The 17,747-nt window shown below is 46.4% G+C and overlaps 1 protein-coding gene across 2 annotated transcripts in view; it reads right to left on the reverse strand.

Annotated features, from left to right (window-relative positions):
* Nucleotides 1-17,747, reverse strand: part of LOC144096778 (protein 5NUC-like) — a 414,953-nt gene that overhangs the window by 21,206 nt on the left and 376,000 nt on the right. For both annotated transcript variants that reach the window (XM_077629663.1, XM_077629662.1), the window contains 2 exons: nucleotides 16,617-16,877; nucleotides 14,588-14,743 (listed from right to left, as the gene is read on the reverse strand). In XM_077629663.1, coding sequence (XP_077485789.1) covers nucleotides 14,588-14,743; nucleotides 16,617-16,877 — 417 coding nt within the window. The remainder of the gene's footprint in view (nucleotides 1-14,587; nucleotides 14,744-16,616; nucleotides 16,878-17,747) is intronic.

The following is a 17,747-nucleotide window of genomic DNA, read 5'->3' on the forward strand; positions in this document are numbered from 1 at the left end:
ATCGTAAAAGTATGCTGTTGGGTGATTTCAATTCTGTTTGCAGAGGTGAAGACCGAGCATTCTTAAGTGAGTGTTATGACACTAGTGCTGCATTACTTACTAATTTGGCATGAGAATACAACCTGGTGCATGTTGGGCAAGATACGGCACATAGTATTCACTTCACTCATTTTCAGTGCTCCTCTAGTACTCGGCTTAACACGATTTACGTTTCATAATCAATGGTTCGACGAAAGTTCGTCTGGTCAGGCATTGTATTAAAGAAAAAGGAATGCGGTCACTGACCATATCATGAAATTCAAAGACGTTTCGGAACCTCGTACGGGTTCCTTGATCACTGAGCGGTACAAGAAATTGTCGCTACTTATATATGTAACACGTGGCGCAAGGAGCGTGCGTAGATGGGTGGCATGGTTCCTTGCACCCGGTTCATGGTAGCTGGTGTCGATTGTATGATTAGAGATTCCATCAGCCGCCGAGATGACATGTTCCTTTCCTTCGCAATGACAGTGGCGTGGTCCCAGTCAATCGTATGAGTATGCTCTTGCACATGCTCGGCAATGGCGTTCGTCGTGTGATTATTATTTCTGACGTCACGTTTGTGCACATTAAGCCTTCTGGAGAACTTTCCTGTTTCGCCAACGTAAACCTGGGGGCAATCAGCACACGGGATCTGGTAGATGACACCTGGAAATGCTTCAATCGGCAGTTTATCTTTCACGTTCACGAGCTGATTACGGAGCTTGCTGGTCGGGATGTAGGCAATGCGAATGTCATATTTTGAAAACACGCGGGATAGTGCTTCGCTGATTCTCTGCCCGTAAGGAATGGCAGCACGCGCCTGGAGTGTCTTGTTGCTTTGTGTTTCCGGCTGTAAGATCCGCTTCTGAATATTGTGGACAAAGCGACTAGGGTAACCGTTATTTGTCAGTTCTCGGTGAATCGTCCTCAGCTCGTTTTGCAATGAATTTTCATCTGAGCATATGCGTACGGCACGTATTATTAAAGGCGATACCACCGACGTCTTGTGGCCAGCCGGATGACACGACAAAATTGAGGTAGCGACCTGTATGCCTAGACTTCCTATAGACCGAGAAGGTGAGGGCGCCCTCATCCCTGCGAAGCAGTACATCCAGGAATGGCAAAGAGCCGTCTTTCTCAAGTTCAAGGGTGAACTGTATATGCACATTCTGGGCATTTAGGCTGTGCAGGAAGCGGGTGACGTCTTGTTTCTTCAAAATGCTGAAGCAGTCGTCTACGTAGCGGTAGAATACTTTGGGTGCAGGAATGAAGGTGGCTAGCACTTTTTCTTCCAGGGCTTCCATTACTAATTTGGCCGTTGTAACTGATATTGACGCCCCCATTGCCGTGCCTGCTGATAGAAACTGCCGCCGTAGGAAAAATAAGTGTTGCCAAGGCAAAAATCGCAGCAGCTCGCAAAGTTTGGAACGCCGAAGGGTGTGCGGCCAGGGAGACCAGTGTCAGCTTCCAGGGCTTTTCACATGTAGCTACTGCTAAATCCACTGGTATGCAAGTAAAAAGCGATGTCACGTCAAACGAAACCATAATGTCGTCTTCACTCAGCGAGATGCCATGTAACATAGATGCAAACGTGGACGAATTTCCGACATGCGTTGATGTCTTACCGGCTAGAGGACTCAACACCTGGTGAAGATAGCCTGATAGTCTATAAAGTGGCGATCTGGTGAAGTCGACAATAGGTCGAAGCGGTACCCCAGGCTTGTGGACTTTACGCAGGCCGTAAATTGCAGGAGCTGAACCGTTTGTGCACAGCAGCCGGTAATAAAGGCTCTTCTGGTGCGGAGGAACCAAACTGAACAGTCTGGCCAGGAGTTGTTGCAGCTCGGTCTGTAGTCTGCTTGTTGTGTCACGGGCTAGAGGAGTGCATGTCCGATGGTCTCCGAGAAAGGCCAACAATTTCTTGTTGTGTAAAGCAGAAATTTGGGCAAGTTGGTACGTATCCATTTTGAAACAGCGCAACAAAGACGGGACGTGGAAACTGAGGTGTAAAGACAAACATGCGCTGACTAACAACTGGGTTTATTGAAAAAAACACACAAAATATATACAGAGTTAGGAAAGATTAATCGCCACCATAGTCAACTCATGCCACATGTGACGCCAGATATCCAATCTCCCCTTCGGAAAGGGCGACCGATGGGCAACTAATGCACGTTGCGCCTTTCTCACGTATAAGAAAAGCTTCAAAAACTTCTCGCGTCATCTTATCACAATGGCGAAACACGATATTGGTGTTCTTATAGTCGGGGGTACATTTGCATTTCTTGCAACGGAATGCACCTTTAGTGAGAGGGTCTCCTTCTGTTTTTCTTTTTTCGTACTCTTTTTCGTGTTTGCATTTGCACCTTCTGCAGTGGACCGCCACGTGTGACAGGGGGTCTTTTTTTCTGGTGTTCTCATGTTCCATGAGTCGCTTGTTGATGCATCTTCCTGTTTGGCCAATATATGTGGCGCCACACGAGAAGGGAATTTGGTATACTACCCCTACCTCGCAAGGTACATAAGGGGAAACATGGCGCACCTGACAAGCCCTTTTGTTTCCCTCCTGCCTCTGCCTTACCTGTCTACACATTCTGCCTAATTTCTTCGGGGCAGAAAATACGACGTCAACGCCATATCTGCCTGCCACTTTTTTGAGCCCATGGGACATGCTGTGCGCATATGGAACCACTGCCGGCCTTTTATTTTTATTTTCATTTCTTGCACTCGGCCGAGCCCCATACTTCACGTGCCTAAGCAATTTTTCCGCTGCCCTGGAAATGAGGTGAGCCGGATAGCCATTCGCGCATAGTCTGTTTGATTGGGCTGCAATGCTCTCCCCAATCATTTCATGGCAGGACTTCTTGAGTGAAGATTGGAGGCACGACAAGATAATGCCTTCTTTTATAAGCTTGGAATGACCTGACCTGAAGTTTAACAAGGGCTTAGCCGATCTTGGCCGATAACACCAGCACACGTGCTTGTCTCGGGAAAACAAAACCAAATCTAGAAACTGCAGTTCCTTGTTCGTGGGTACCTCTGTTGTAAACTTTAGCCCACGCCCGTACTCATTAAACACCTTAAGAACATCGACTAACATTCTAGGCAGGCTGTCTGGCGGGGTAAACACCAAATAGTCGTCGACATAACGAAAAATACGCACCCCTAACTCCTTCGAAGCTTGCTCAATCGCCCTGTCCACAAAACTCAAAAAAATGTTAGCCAATACAGGTGCAACCCTGGAACCAATGCATACACCGGATGCTTGCACAAATGACTTGCCCTCCCACTCAACAACTGTTGCCGACAGGTAGGACAAAATTTCTAAAAAACTATCAACAGACACACCACTTTTTTCAATGAATGCACTTTCGTCATTGTCCTGTGTGATGCACATTTTAACGGCCCTCATGAGCTCTCCGTGTGGCAATGAATAGTAAAGGTCCACTACGTCAACGCTGAAAAACTTGCAGATCCCAGGGTTATCCAGCTTAAGGTGCTCCACCAGCGCATCCGAATTCGGAATCACGAATGGGTCTGGCAGGGCCAGCGCCTCCAGTTGCCTTTGAAGATAACCTGAAACTACATGCTGCCAGGTCCCTCGTTCGGAGACAATGGAACGGAAAGGTTGGTCCGGCTTGTGTGTCTTAATGGTGAAAAAAAACTTCGAGCTTCAGTCCTGCCGACTTATTCGCTGCGTCCGCCAGCTTGCTCAAATTGTGGTGTCTCAAAAGTTCGACCGCCCGCCATTTCACCTTAGAACCACTGAAGTCAACTTCCTTGAAGTTTCTCCCCAGGGCTTCTGAAGCTTTATCCGCATAGGTGCCTACCGGAAGGACCACAAAGCAGCCCTCCTTATCAGCCGTCATCAACGCGAGCCCACTTTCAGCCAGGAAATCAACCGTGTTCTTCATGTTCCCGCTCTTTCGTTGCATACCATGGGTTCTGCTCAGCACGGTAACACATTCCTCAGTGCACCTCGGGCGCATGTCCTCAGGAGCCAAACGAATGATGTTCCTTAAACAAGCTACCTTCTCTGCAGGATTCAGGCGAGGTTCAAAGGCGAATTTTGGCCCCATCCGCAACACTTCTTTGTGTCTCTCAGGTATAACCTTGGTGCTGAGGTCAATGAACCGTCCTTGCTCCGTGCTGGATCGCTCCCATTTAGGCAGAGTTGGCCGAACTGCATTCCAGAGGAATTCCGTGACTGACTCCGACGTAGTGCACCACTCCCGATAATCCCGCTGACACTTGCAGGCCACACGCAGCTGGTCCTTGAAGATGCGTGCTTGCCGCCACAACTCCGATTTGTATATCTTGCACAACCCTCTTTTGTGGCCGCTTGAAGGCTCGAAGAAACCGCTCGCCGCTTGCACTTCTGCAGGGCAAGAGGCATGTTTGACATGCCAGGAAAGCACTCTGGCCTTGCACACACAAATGGCCATGAGAGACACTATAATGGCGGGATTAGAAAGATCAAAATTTGTGCACATGTTAGAGCCCATTGAACTAGAAATAACATTGAGTAAAGCAGAAATTTGGGCAAGTTGGTACGTATCCATTTTGAAACAGCGCAACAAAGACGGGACGTGGAAACTGAGGTGTAAAGACAAACATGCGCTGACTAACAACTGGGTTTATTGAAAAAAACACACAAAATATATACAGAGTTAGGAAAGATTAATCGCCACCATAGTCAACTCATGCCACATGTGACGCCAGATATCCAATCTCCCCTTCGGAAAGGGCGACCGATGGGCAACTAATGCACGTTGCGCCTTTCTCACGTATAAGAAAAGCTTCAAAAACTTCTCGCGTCATCTTATCACAATGGCGAAACACGATATTGGTGTTCTTATAGTCGGGGGTACATTTGCATTTCTTGCAACGGAATGCACCTTTAGTGAGAGAGTCTCCTTCTGTTTTTCTTTTTTCGTACTCTTTTTCGTGTTTGCATTTGCACCTTCTGCAGTGGACCGCCACGTGTGACAGGGGGTCTTTTTTTCTGGTGTTCTCATGTTCCATGAGTCGCTTGTTGATGCATCTTCCTGTTTGGCCAATATATGTGGCGCCACACGAGAAGGGAATTTGGTATACTACCCCTACCTCGCAAGGTACATAAGGGGAAACATGGCGCACCTGACAAGCCCTTTTGTTTCCCTCCTGCCTCTGCCTTACCTGTCTACACATTCTGCCTAATTTCTTGCGAGGTAGGGGTAGTATACCAAATTCCCTTCTCGTGTGGCGCCACATATATTGGCCAAACAGGAAGATGCATCAACAAGCGACTCATGGAACATGAGAACACCAGAAAAAAAGACCCCCTGTCACACGTGGCGGTCCACTGCAGAAGGTGCAAATGCAAACACGAAAAAGAGTACGAAAAAAGAAAAACAGAAGGAGACCCTCTCACTAAAGGTGCATTCCGTTGCAAGAAATGCAAATGTACCCCCGACTATAAGAACACCAATATCGTGTTTCGCCATTGTGATAAGATGACGCGAGAAGTTTTTGAAGCTTTTCTTATACGTGAGAAAGGCGCAACGTGCATTAGTTGCCCATCGGTCGCCCTTTCCGAAGGGGAGATTGGATATCTGGCGTCACATGTGGCATGAGTTGACTATGGTGGCGATTAATCTTTCCTAACTCTGTATATATTTTGTGTGTTTTTTTCAATAAACCCAGTTGTTAGTCAGCGCATGTTTGTCTTTACACCTCAGTTTCCACGTCCCGTCTTTGTTGCGCTGTTTCAAAATGAATTTCTTGTTGTAGTCGCTCCTGTCAAGCAAGACTGTGGTGTTGCCTTTGTCGGAAGGAAGGATGGCGATGCTACTTTTATTCCGCAGGCTCCGAATGGCTTGCTTTTCTGCTACCCACGACCGCGTTATTGCACTGTGTTTCCGCAAACCGGAGAGCACACCAATGGCACGGGCGCGTGCCTCTTCTCGAACGGCAGGGGGAAGTTGACTAACCGCTCTTTCGACCGCACACACAACTTCGCTTGGCCTCGGTGATGCTTTTGTGTTGAAATTCAAACCAGGGGATAGCACCACAGCCTCCTTCTCTGTCGGCGTATAGGAGGAAAGTTTGATGACGTCTTGTGCGCCTTGGGACACTTCTGGTCGGAGTGCCTGCAGTTTCCTCTCTTGTGACGTTCTATGGCGACGTTCCTTCATAGCAGCGGTAAAGTTCGCGTGCAACTGCACTTCTGGAAAGTCCTCCGGCATCAGATGCTCCAGATGCCGACGACCAAAGAACGTCTGTGCTTCCAAAGTCCGTAGCTTCTGACGGCACTCGAGAACACGCGCCTGCAGTAGCTTCCGCACGGCCTGTCGAATAATCTGGTGGCCCCAAGACGTGGCGACCGGTCTTCCTAGCCGCACACTCTTCGGCGTTAAGTCCTCCCGTTTGCACGTGAGGGTGAAGTCCAAGTGCGTCTTGAATGCAGCTACCTTTGAACTCACCCAGACGAACCGGCGTATCTTCGTAACGACGTCTTGTCCATATGTGCTCCGGTAGTTAACATAATCAATGGTTCGACGAAAGTTTGTCTGGTCAGGCATTGTATTAAAGAAAAAGGAATGCGGTCACTAACCATGTCATGAAATTCAAAGACGTTTCGGAACCTCGTTCTGGTTCCTTGATCACTGAGCGGTACAAGAAATTGTCGCTGCTTATATATGTAACACGTGGCGCAAGGAGCGTGCGTAGATGGGGGGCATGGTTCCTTGCACAAGGTTCATGGTAGCTGGTGTCGATTGTATGATTAGAGATAACATCAGTCGCCGAGATGACACGTTCCTTTCCTTCGCGATGACAGTGGCGTGGTCCCAGTCAATCTATGAGTATGCTCTTGCACATGCTCGGCAATGGCGTTCGTCGTGTGATTATTATTTCTGACGTCACGTTTGTGGTCGTTAAGCCTTCTGGCGAACTTTCCTGTTTCGCCAACGTAAACCTGGGGGCAATCAGCACATGGCATCTGGTAGATGACACCTGTAAATGCTTCAATCGGCAGTTTACCTTTCACGTTCACGAGCTGGTTACGGAGCTTGCTGATCGGGATGTGGGCAATGCGCATGTCATATTTTGAAAACACGCGGGATAGTGCTTCGCTGACACTCCTCTAGCCCGTGACCCAACAAGGAGACTACAGACCAAGCTGCAACAACTGCTGGCCAGACTGTTCACTTTGGTTCCTCCGCACCAGAAGAGCCTTTATTACCGGCTGCTGTGCACAAACGGTTCAGCTCCTGCAATTTGCGGCCTGCCTAAAGTCCACAAGCCTGGGGTACCGCTTCGACCTATTGTCGACTTCACCAGATCGCCACTTTATAGACTATCAGGCTATCTTCACCAGGTGTTGAGTCCCCTAGCCGGTAAGACATCAACGCATGTCGGAAATTCGTCTACGTTTGCATCTAAGTTACATGGTATCTCGCTGAGTGAAGACGACATTATGGTTTCGTTTGACGTGACATCGCTTTTTACTAGCATACCAGTGGATTTAGCAGTAGCTACATGTGAAAAACCCTGGAAGCTGACACTGGCCTCCCTGGCCGCACACCCTTCGACGTTCCGGAACTTTGCGAGCTGCTGAGATTTTGCCTTGGCAACACTTATTTTTCCTACGGCAGCAGTTTCTATCAGCAGACACAAGGCACGGCAATGGGGGCGTCAATATCAGTTACAACGGCCAATTTAGTAATGGAAGCCCTGGAAGAAAAAGTGCTAGCCACCTTAATTCCTGCACCTAAAGTATTCTACCGCTACGTAGACGACTGCTTCTGCATTTTGAAGAAAAAAGACGTCACACGCTTCCTGGACAGCCTAAATGCCCAGAATGTGCATATACCGTTCACCCTTGAACTTGAGAAAGACGGCTCTTTGCCATTCCTGGATGTACTGGTTAGAAGGGATGAGGGCGCCCTCACCTTCTCGGTCTATAGGAAGTCTACGCATACATGTCGCTACCTCAATTTTATGTCGTGTCATACGGCTGGCTACAAGACGTCGGTGGTATCGTCTTTAATAACACGTGTCATACGCATATGTTCAGATGAAAATTCATTGCAAAACGAGCTGAGGACGATTCACCGAGAACTGACTGATAACGGTTACCCTAGTCGCTTTGTCCACAATATTCAGAAGCGGATCTTACAGCCGGAAACACAAAGCAACAAGACACTCCAGGCGCGTGCTGCCATTCCTTACGTGCAGGGAATCAGCGAAGCACTATCCCGCGTGTTTTCAAAATATGACATGCGCATTGCCCACATCCCGACCAGCAAGCTCCGTAACCAGCTCGTGAACGTGAAAGATAAACTGCCGATTGAAGCATTTCCAGGTGTCATCTACCAGATCCCATGTGCTGAGTGCCCCCAGGTTTACGTTGGCGAAACAGGAAAGTTCTCCAGAAGGCTTATCGAGCACAAACGTGACGTCAGAAATAATAATCACACGTCGAGCGGCATTGCCGAGCATGTGCAAGAGCATAATCATACGATTCATTGGGACCACGCCACTGTCATCGCGAAGGAAAGGAACGTGTCATCTCGGCGGCTGATGGAATCTCTAATCATACAATCGACACCAGCTGCCATGAACCGGGTGCAAGGAACCATGCCACCCATCTACGCACGCTCCGTGCGCCACGTGTTACATATATAAGTCGCGACAATTTCTTGTACCGCTCACTGATCAAGGAACCCGTACGAGGTTCCGAAACGTCTTTGAATTCCTTGATTTACGTATCAGCAGACGTGTTATCCAACATTTTTTGTTTACTGGGTGCGGCCCATAATCTTCAGTGATAACTGTATAGTGTCTCTTCAGATAGAGAAGCAAGGCTGAATGGTGGTCCAGTTGGTATGACATGTCATAGAATAAATTGTAACAGCCAAAAAACACGAGAGACAAGAGGAGAACCTACGCAGGACAAGGTGGACTAAGAAGTGAATCTTTAATGCGCATATTCCTTAGAGTGACCGTCACGCATGCGCCTAGCCAAAACAGATAACCTAGATTTAATCGTTTAAGAAATCAATCCCTTTCATCGTCAGCCCCATCGACGGGGAACTGACGCATGCTTCACCATGTTTGTCTATTAGATAGGCCTCAAGAATTTCAAGTGCATTTCTTGTTTTTCCGTGGCTTAAAATGGTTACATAATTGAAACAAGGGGAACACTTCCTGGGGGATCTACTGCAATGCATGGCAAGATTGCCATCTTCACCACTACCAGTTTTTGTTCGGTGCTTGAGAAGACTTTCTTTAATAGAATCACCAGTCTGTCCTATATAACACTTTCCACACTTTTGGCCTTTCATAGTCGTTGCGGGATTCAAAGTAAGAATTTTATGGATATCCTTGAGTTTTACCTGCCCTCAACTCTTGTGAAGCTTAATAACTTTTTTATATCCAAAAGATTGAGATTTGTATAGGAGATACTGTAGCTCCAGTGCTTTGTAACATTTTCCTCGCTACGTTTGACCGCTCGCTTTCAAGAATTTTTGACGACGCGCGTGTTGTTCGAATTGTAAGACATGCAGAGGATTTTCTAGTGCTTTTAAACTGTGGACCTAACGCCTCCTACAGACTGGTAGTAGAACACATCATGAGTGCTTTTAGGCAGTGTTCACCCCCTTTAAAATTCAATCACGAACTAGCCGCACACAACTCCATTCATTTTTGAGACTTGCTACTAATCTTCTCAGGAGAAAGCCATGTGTGCTGGATGTACTCACCTAGAACTCAAAAAGGACTCTTTCCGTACGACTCTAACCACTATAAATTAGACAAGCGAAGTATTGCTAAGGCCTGTTTTTCACACGCTGTAAAAAGAAGTTGCTGCCACACTGTCTCAGCTAGTGTCATGACGCAGGCCTATCGGCTTTCTGGTGCGGGCTTCCGTCCCAACAGAAATGGTGAGAAGAGTGGCCGAGTCTGTGTTCAAGGAATTGAATTTCAGGGCTAAGAAAGAAAAGAAGGCTACTGCGGAAGAAAAGAAGTGAGTTCAAGTGGTGCCGTGCCTGCACAAAGTGGCGCACAATGCAAAACTCGCTGAGCGCCAAGTCGTTAACGTTTTTCTGCCCCTATTAAGGTTCCAGGACTCTGCGCACGAATAATGCCCGACGATAAGAAGAAACACTGCAACATCAAGCATAGAACAATGTTTGCCAGGTGCAAAACAGAAGTCGTATGTAATATCCCGCTGACGTGTGGTAAGTGTTATATTGGTCAGACTTGTGATTGTATTAATGAAAGACTCGAACAAAAATTGGTAGTGGCGAGGATGGCAATCTTCCCGTGCATTGTAGTAGATGCCCCGGGAAGTGTTTCCTTCGTTTCAACCATGCAACCATTTTGGGCCACGCAAAAACAAGAAAGGCACGTTACATTCTTCAGGCCTATCAAATAGATAAATATGGTGAAGCCTGCGTCAGTACTCCGTTCATTGGGCTGACAACGAAACAGATTGACTTCTTAAGCGATTAAACGTAGGTTGTCTGTTTTGGCTTAACGTATGCGTGACGGTTACTCTAAGGAATGCGCACAATAAAGATTGAGTTGTTAGTCCAGCCTAGTCCTGTGTAGGTTTTTCTCTTGTCCCTCGTCTTTTTTCTGTTGGGAAAAATTTATTCTTCAGATAGGGAGGTACAGTCGGCGCATACTCCATTTTCCATGGGAGCTGTGGAAGCTGAACAGCTGCCTGCTCTCAGACGAAATCTTCAAACGTACTGTATCTATTTTCTTGAAGGACACGCGGTTACGCGGCGAGCTCTAAGTTTTGTAAAAATTTGACATAAAAAAACAACAACAACATTGCCGTTGAAGCCTCAGAACGAATCGCGGTTTTCTGGAGACATCACCTTCGAGATCTCGGCCGTACTTTGGTTGATCTATATGAATTAGAGCGGATTAGCCCAGGCGCCTATGTAGATGATGTTACTGCCATGAAAGCAGAGCTTCAGCAGTTTGAAACCGAAAGATACAAAGGGGCCTCGATAAGATCTAGGACCCGTAGGTTTCTGGATGAACAACCATCTCGTTGGGCCCTGAGTGATGAAAGGCAGACAGGTCTAGCTAAAGAAATATTAGAAATTCAGTATGGTGGTTGCACATACAGAGATGATCCTGGTATTACTGAGGCTTTCTTTGACTATTATCGGAAGCTGATTGGGTGTTGTGCGGGCACAAGTGCGAGATCAGATTACACGCGCTTACTCGAAGCCTTGCCCCGACTTCACGATGAGCAGCGTGCTGTAGCGGAGGGGCCTATCACTTTGGACGAAAATAAATCTGCCCTTTCTGACCTGACGGCTCAGAAATCTCTTGGGCCAGATGGCTTTACTAGCCAATTCCATAAAACATTTTCCACTTGCGTAGCGCATGTCTTCATGGAGGTTTTCCATTTTTCTCACGATGTTGGTTCCCCCCCCCCACTTTCTCTTCTGGGCATACTATATTAATTAAAAAAAGCACAGATTCGAATCGGTTCAAAACAGTTGAGGGATATCGTCCAATGTCTCTCTCTAATCTAGATTACAAACATTTTGCAAAGGTTCTTTGCAATCGTCTGCAGCAAGTTGTCGCTCACTTAATAGGCACAAATCAGGTCTGCGGTATCAGAGGCCGGAGCCTCCAAACCCATATTCATATTGCACGTTCAGTAGTGGAGACCGTAGCAGATGAGATCGTTCAAGTAGCAGTAATTCAGATTGACCTTGCCAAGGCCTTTGGTAACGTTCCTCTCGATTTCTTGTTTGTGGTCTCACAACATGCAGATATTGGCGATGTTTTGCTTAAGGGCATAAGACTGTGCTGTAAGGTGTCCTATACAAGGCTAATTGTTAACCAAGAGCCAACCAAACCTCTTCCATTGAAATTATCTATTCGACAAGGCTGTCCATTATTGCCTTTGTTGTTTGCCCTCTATCTTGAGCCCCTTTGTCTCACTATTATTAACTGCAGAACTACCAGTGGTTTCTCTCTGGCGCAAAATGAAATTAAGACTTCAGCCGGTGCAGATCATGTCGCCCTATTTGTTCTGAAAAAAAAAGAGTGTGCTTGAGGCATTACATTTGACTGAACAGTTTTGCGAGATATCAGGTGCGGCTCTTTAGAATCTAGACAAATCTAACCGTGTTTGAGCCATTGTGGTACAACGCCAAGTCAATATGGTGGCATAAGCTCGGACTGCGGGACCCTTCACTACCCAGGGGTTTCACCATATTCGCAACAGTGGAGCCTACTGGGATTCACAGATAGTCTCCATGAGGCGAGAAACCCAGGCTTGGATGGTTAGGGAACTGCCAGTGTTTGCTCGGGCTCAAGCCTGCAAAATTTTTTATTTACTAAACTTGACTATGTGTTGCAGGTTCTCCACTGTGCGAGAAGGAAAGTACAGGTGATGCACAGAATATTTGCTACATTCGTATGGCGTTCCCAATGGGAACTCATGCGTTGCGATAACCTATTTCTTTCTCTAGAGTCTGGTGTAATCGGCGTTTTTCACTTATTCGTGCATCAGCTTGCTTCGCGTTTTTTTTTTTTTTCAAATCGTCAAACAACCGTTTTTTAGTAGCTGTGCTTATTCGGCATCGCAGTGCTAATTTTTTTCCTTTCCTATTCGCACCGACTGGACACATTCGTGAGGGGCCTTTTGGGGGATTCCTTAAGTAAGTTGCTGACACCTTTAATTTCCTCACTGTGCGCTTTTCATTAGACTACGTGAATAGCCTCTCCAGAATGCAGATGACTCAGACACTTACAGAGTGTTTGTTCTCTGTACCGTTGTATCGGCAACCTTTTCTGCAATTCCGTGACGCCAGTGTTTTAAAACGTGTTAAGCGAATGTGCATTTCTTCTGCTGCAAGAACATTCTTCTTTAAATTGCACACGACTAAGCTGTCTGTGAAGGCATGGCTACATGCTAAAGAGATGCCTGCGCCATGGTCGGTGAACTGCCGCTTGTGCAGTACACCAGAGACAATTGACCATTGTTTTATTCTGGGAATTGATGCTGTGTTGTTCTGGGATATATTAGTACGAGCAATTAAGAAGGACATTGACATCACACGCTACAGTATCCGTTTTTTGCCTCTGGAGAAAAACTGTGTCGTGCCATATGATCTATTTATGTTGCTGGGACTATATTTAGTCTCTGGAAGAGCCGCATGATAAACCGCCTCGCCGAATCACCAGGGCCGTCGAAATCTTTGTTTGATAACAATGCGCTTTCGTGCAGGGAGTATATGCTGCCCTGCTAAAGCCGGCTAGCTGGCTCCCCTATCTGGATGCATGTGTGTGCCTCCCAGACTTGATGTTTTGGAAGGAGGGGCCATGCAGGAGTATGGTGGCCTGGTGTTTTGTGGAGTAATCGCCTTAGACTTCTCTTTTCGGCACTATTCTCCATGCGATAAAGAAAAAAGAGCTGGTCGCGCAGTGAGCAAGAACCACGCACAGATTTTGTTTTTCTGAATCAGACGTGACTGTCTTGTTTAGATCATGCCGTGCGGTTATTAGAAGAGCAAAGGAGGGGAAAGATTAAAGAAGGTAGAGGTTTTCAAAGAAACTTAATACGCTCAACTGCTGCCAAATAAATGCCTTACTAACTAACATGGCACGAAAGCCCGACACAAAAAATAATGGTTGCACTAAGATCTAAATTGATCTGTCGCGTAACGCACCACTCTAGCGCTCCAGACAAATCTGCTCAGGCCTGTACACGAAAGAACAGCCTCCTTTCATGATGATCCCACAATTCACCTGCGCACTCGATGACTCTTTTTTGCTTATCGATGCGACGCTGGTTCTCGTGCACATGCGCATGACTAAGATGTGACACTGAGACGTGTGAAAACTGCAATGTTTTTTATACCGTCCAGACACTTAAAGACTGATTAAAGGACTGGTTGTTGCCCCTTTTACCGTGTTCAGAGAGGTCGGCTCAAATCATCAGGTTCGCATTCTAGGCATTATTTTCTTTATGCTGCTGTATTGCCTTCTCTTTATTTTTTCTTGTCTTAACTCTGATTCGCCAGCACGGCCGCCCGTAATAGGAAAAAAAAGAGGAAAAACACGTCTCAGTGCCCCATCTTAGTCATGCGAACAGATATTGTGGCAGGGCATGTGCCCTCGTAATCGCAACAGCGTGCCAGACGGCGGTCTCCCTTCGTGCGCATGGGCGAATTATCGCCGTTTTGCACGCTTATTGCCGTTATAAGGTGCTGACCAGCAGTGTGCTTACTCGACGCTCGCTCTATATTATATAAAATGCGAAAGCTGCATCTGCAGTTTGGAAAGAGTTGACTCTATCATGCCCCCTCCCCTCACCCACTGTAATGCCTTACAAAGGCACTGCGGGTAATAAAGAAACTTGACGACAATAAAAGGCATTTCTTACTGATACTGATGGAGCGAAAAAGCAAGAGGGATTGTTACGACTGCAAGGCCAGTGCAAGTTAAACAACCTGCATACCTCATCATCATCATCATTATCATCATGATCATCATCATCATCAGCTCTTAATTTGCACTTCACGGCAGGCTTGAGCAGACACACCTGAGACCTGTGGAAAGCTGCCACTGGGCTCCAAAGGGTGGTAATTCTCTACTCCGTGCTCGAAGAGACGGTACAGCTGTGCGCCCGTCAGGTTCACCAGGGCCAGCTTGTTGCCGAAGGGCAGCGCAATCATCACATCTTCCATGTTGATCTGGTCTACGATGTTGGCGAAATCCAGGAGAGAAAGCACGAAACGCGTGAAATCACGGGACAAGCGAATGAATGCAAGTACTCTAAAAAACGGAGCTACAGGTCAAGTAAACGGTTCGCGCAAACAAACTAACAGCATAATCTGATTACGGCAAATGTAACTGAGGACGCGTACCAGAGTTCGTTCCTGAATTGTGAAAACTGAATTTTTTTCGGCAAATAAAGCCTGCAGTTCTAGTGCCTTGATTTTTTTTTGCGTTTCCTTTGCGTTTTCTTCGCCCACTTTTGCGTTTATCCCGATTTCAAGCAGTTGATTTTTTTTATGGCTCCTTAAATCTTTGGTGAATCGCCCAATTGCCCCACCCTTCCACAAAGTCGTTCTCGTTCCAATGTGATCAAATTTCAGAGCCATAACTACCTGACAGCGGCTTGTTACCGGCCTCAAGGGGCACAGAGCATAACACTCGAAATGTATAAACAAGCAAGAAACGCTGCGCTTTCAGCACATTTCCCAACGCTGGTCACCGGATGTAGCCTACGCGCGGCATTTTCTTCTGCTTTGATGGTAATACCATTTATCCACATAAGATTTGTCTATGCTGAAAATGCTCTAACATAACTCTTTGCAACCAAATAGAGCATGCAATTAAACTGCAAGTTTTTAAATATGTATCATACTTAGACTACTATTTCCAATTTCAACGTGCAGCGATGGCTGCCGCATATCTTAGGAGATTAATAAGCACTGTCTTAGACAAGTAAGAAATTTAGGACTTGAATTGCTCTTATAGTGAAGACAAGGGCATGCAAAATAACCAGTGAATTATGTGAAATGCCTTCAATCTATTTTGCGTTGTAAAACAAGTCTGTCTAGAGAAGGAGAAAACAATAGGAAACAAACTGTTTTTACTTTCACATGAGGAAGACAAGAGTCCCCAAAACCAAAAAAAAAACCCACGGGGAAATGTTTCTAACGTTTTTTTCCTTGCGATATTGAACAATGGCAAAATTAAAATGTAATATATTTTATTTCTCAAAGATATTTGAATACAAGGTACGAGGAAAACAATCACAAGCCGCCAGTGGAATTCAAACCAACTCCAAACGCCACGCATAAACACAATAATAGCAATATCTAGTTGCGTTATATATAACTGACAACGAATTTAAAGTCATGGGTTGAATACCAGTGGCATGTGGTTGTTTTTTCTTCTGCTTCAATTTACTCATCCTGGATCTATGAGATATTTAAAGTAATATTTTTCAGTTGATTAACATTAAAATTTAGAAAAATGGTATAAACATTCTCTCAGGATTTCTTCGGTTTCAGTGACGGTTGACTTCCTTTATATGCATGTCCTAACAAGCCCTTCATACACCTACCCTTGTCAGTCTTTATTGTAACATTTTCTAACCACAGCCTGCTTGGAATGGCGCGTCATTCTTGCACATACGGTTCTAGGATCTACTCAGCTTTTGCTGCCCAAGCGGCCACTGTTAGGTACAGAGCGATATAAAAAAAAACACTTTGAAATACACCGTTTACATTCATTGCCATGGGCCGTACTCCCAAGCGACGAAAGTAGCGCCACCGCGTTTTGCGTACGTCACAGATCTGTTTTGTTTGTATGCTTTCATTATGATTTCCATGTGGTTTTCATAACTTCGCCGTATAGTTTTTAACGGGATTTTTACGCATTCTCACTGCCGTCGTACCAACTGCGCGTGGATTTGTTCTTTTCCGAACGTGCTGCCCGTATTGTCCAGTATAGGCTCTGTTAGTTAAATGTCGTTTCCATGTAATCCAAGAGAGAACACATGAAACATGGCGAACCGTCATCTGGAACGTTTCACTGCATCTGGCGATTAAAATCCTTACCCGATCGTCCGATGGAGGTGCGAATGGACCCGCCGTTGAGGAGGACCCCGTTGGCCACGGACCAGACGTGTTTGGAGCTCGTTTCCATGTCCAGGTAGTTCTCGAAAAACGAGTCGGCCAGCAGGTTCCCTATGTTGCACTCGGCCCTCCGACAGGCGCCATCGTCGGCGTTGAGCAGCACCCGGGACGCGCCCACGGGCGCCCGGGTGGCCGCTGTCACGTACTCGCGGTACTTTCCCAGCACCCTCAGCATGTCCTCGTCTGCACACAATGATTCCTCATTGTTATTCTAACAGCTCTGTCGTTGTCTGCGCGGAATCGCAGCTGCCTGCGCTTTAAACTTTGAAACCCATCAAGCAGTAATGATGGTTAAAATGAAGTTACAGGGAGTCCCGTTTTCATGTTTTGATTATTTTCACTGGTGCAAAGCTAACAAGACCAGTAGTATTAACGCCTTAAGAGAGGTGATTTATACGTTATTTCTGAAGAATCTGCCGCGTGACCCATACAGAAAAACTGTTTTCGCGACTGCAGCGGACAAAGCGAGAAGTTATGTTTATGGTGCGTCGGGGAGCACAGGCAGCAGCTGTGTGTTCTACCGAGTGCAGACTTACCGTGCTGTACACGCAGGGCATGCCATCAGGATTTCCCTGGCAATGAAACAAGTGATGCGCATCACGCTGCTTGCTGCACGACGATAGCCTACAGACACGCGTAACCAGATACCTACGGCGCGCCCCGCCCTTCTTCAAGACAGCTTGAAAAGATGACACCTCTACGACACTTCCCTCGTTGCGCAGCAGCAAATTGTATTCTACTGAGCACAGACTTAGCGTGTTGTACACGCGGGTGAGTCTGAACCTACTATTTTTTGTTCTAACTTCAGTGTCTTTGATGCTGTTTCTTCTCCCCTTGCTATTTTTGTTTTAAGCGTCATGGTGTTGGCTAGTGGGGAAAGCGATACTTGTTTATCTAATTAAGATTTCTGGGACGCTGACCAATCCATGAACTGTGCTGAATGCCTATAGAACTACCATTTTACAAAGTGTGCTGAAACAAAAAAAGGTAAAACAGCGCGGAAAAACACGAGTACTGAACAAACACGATGACACGAGCGCTGAATTTCAACTG

Source organism: Amblyomma americanum, chromosome 7, assembly GCF_052857255.1.
Source record: "Amblyomma americanum isolate KBUSLIRL-KWMA chromosome 7, ASM5285725v1, whole genome shotgun sequence".
Lineage (NCBI taxonomy): Eukaryota > Metazoa > Arthropoda > Arachnida > Ixodida > Ixodidae > Amblyomma > Amblyomma americanum.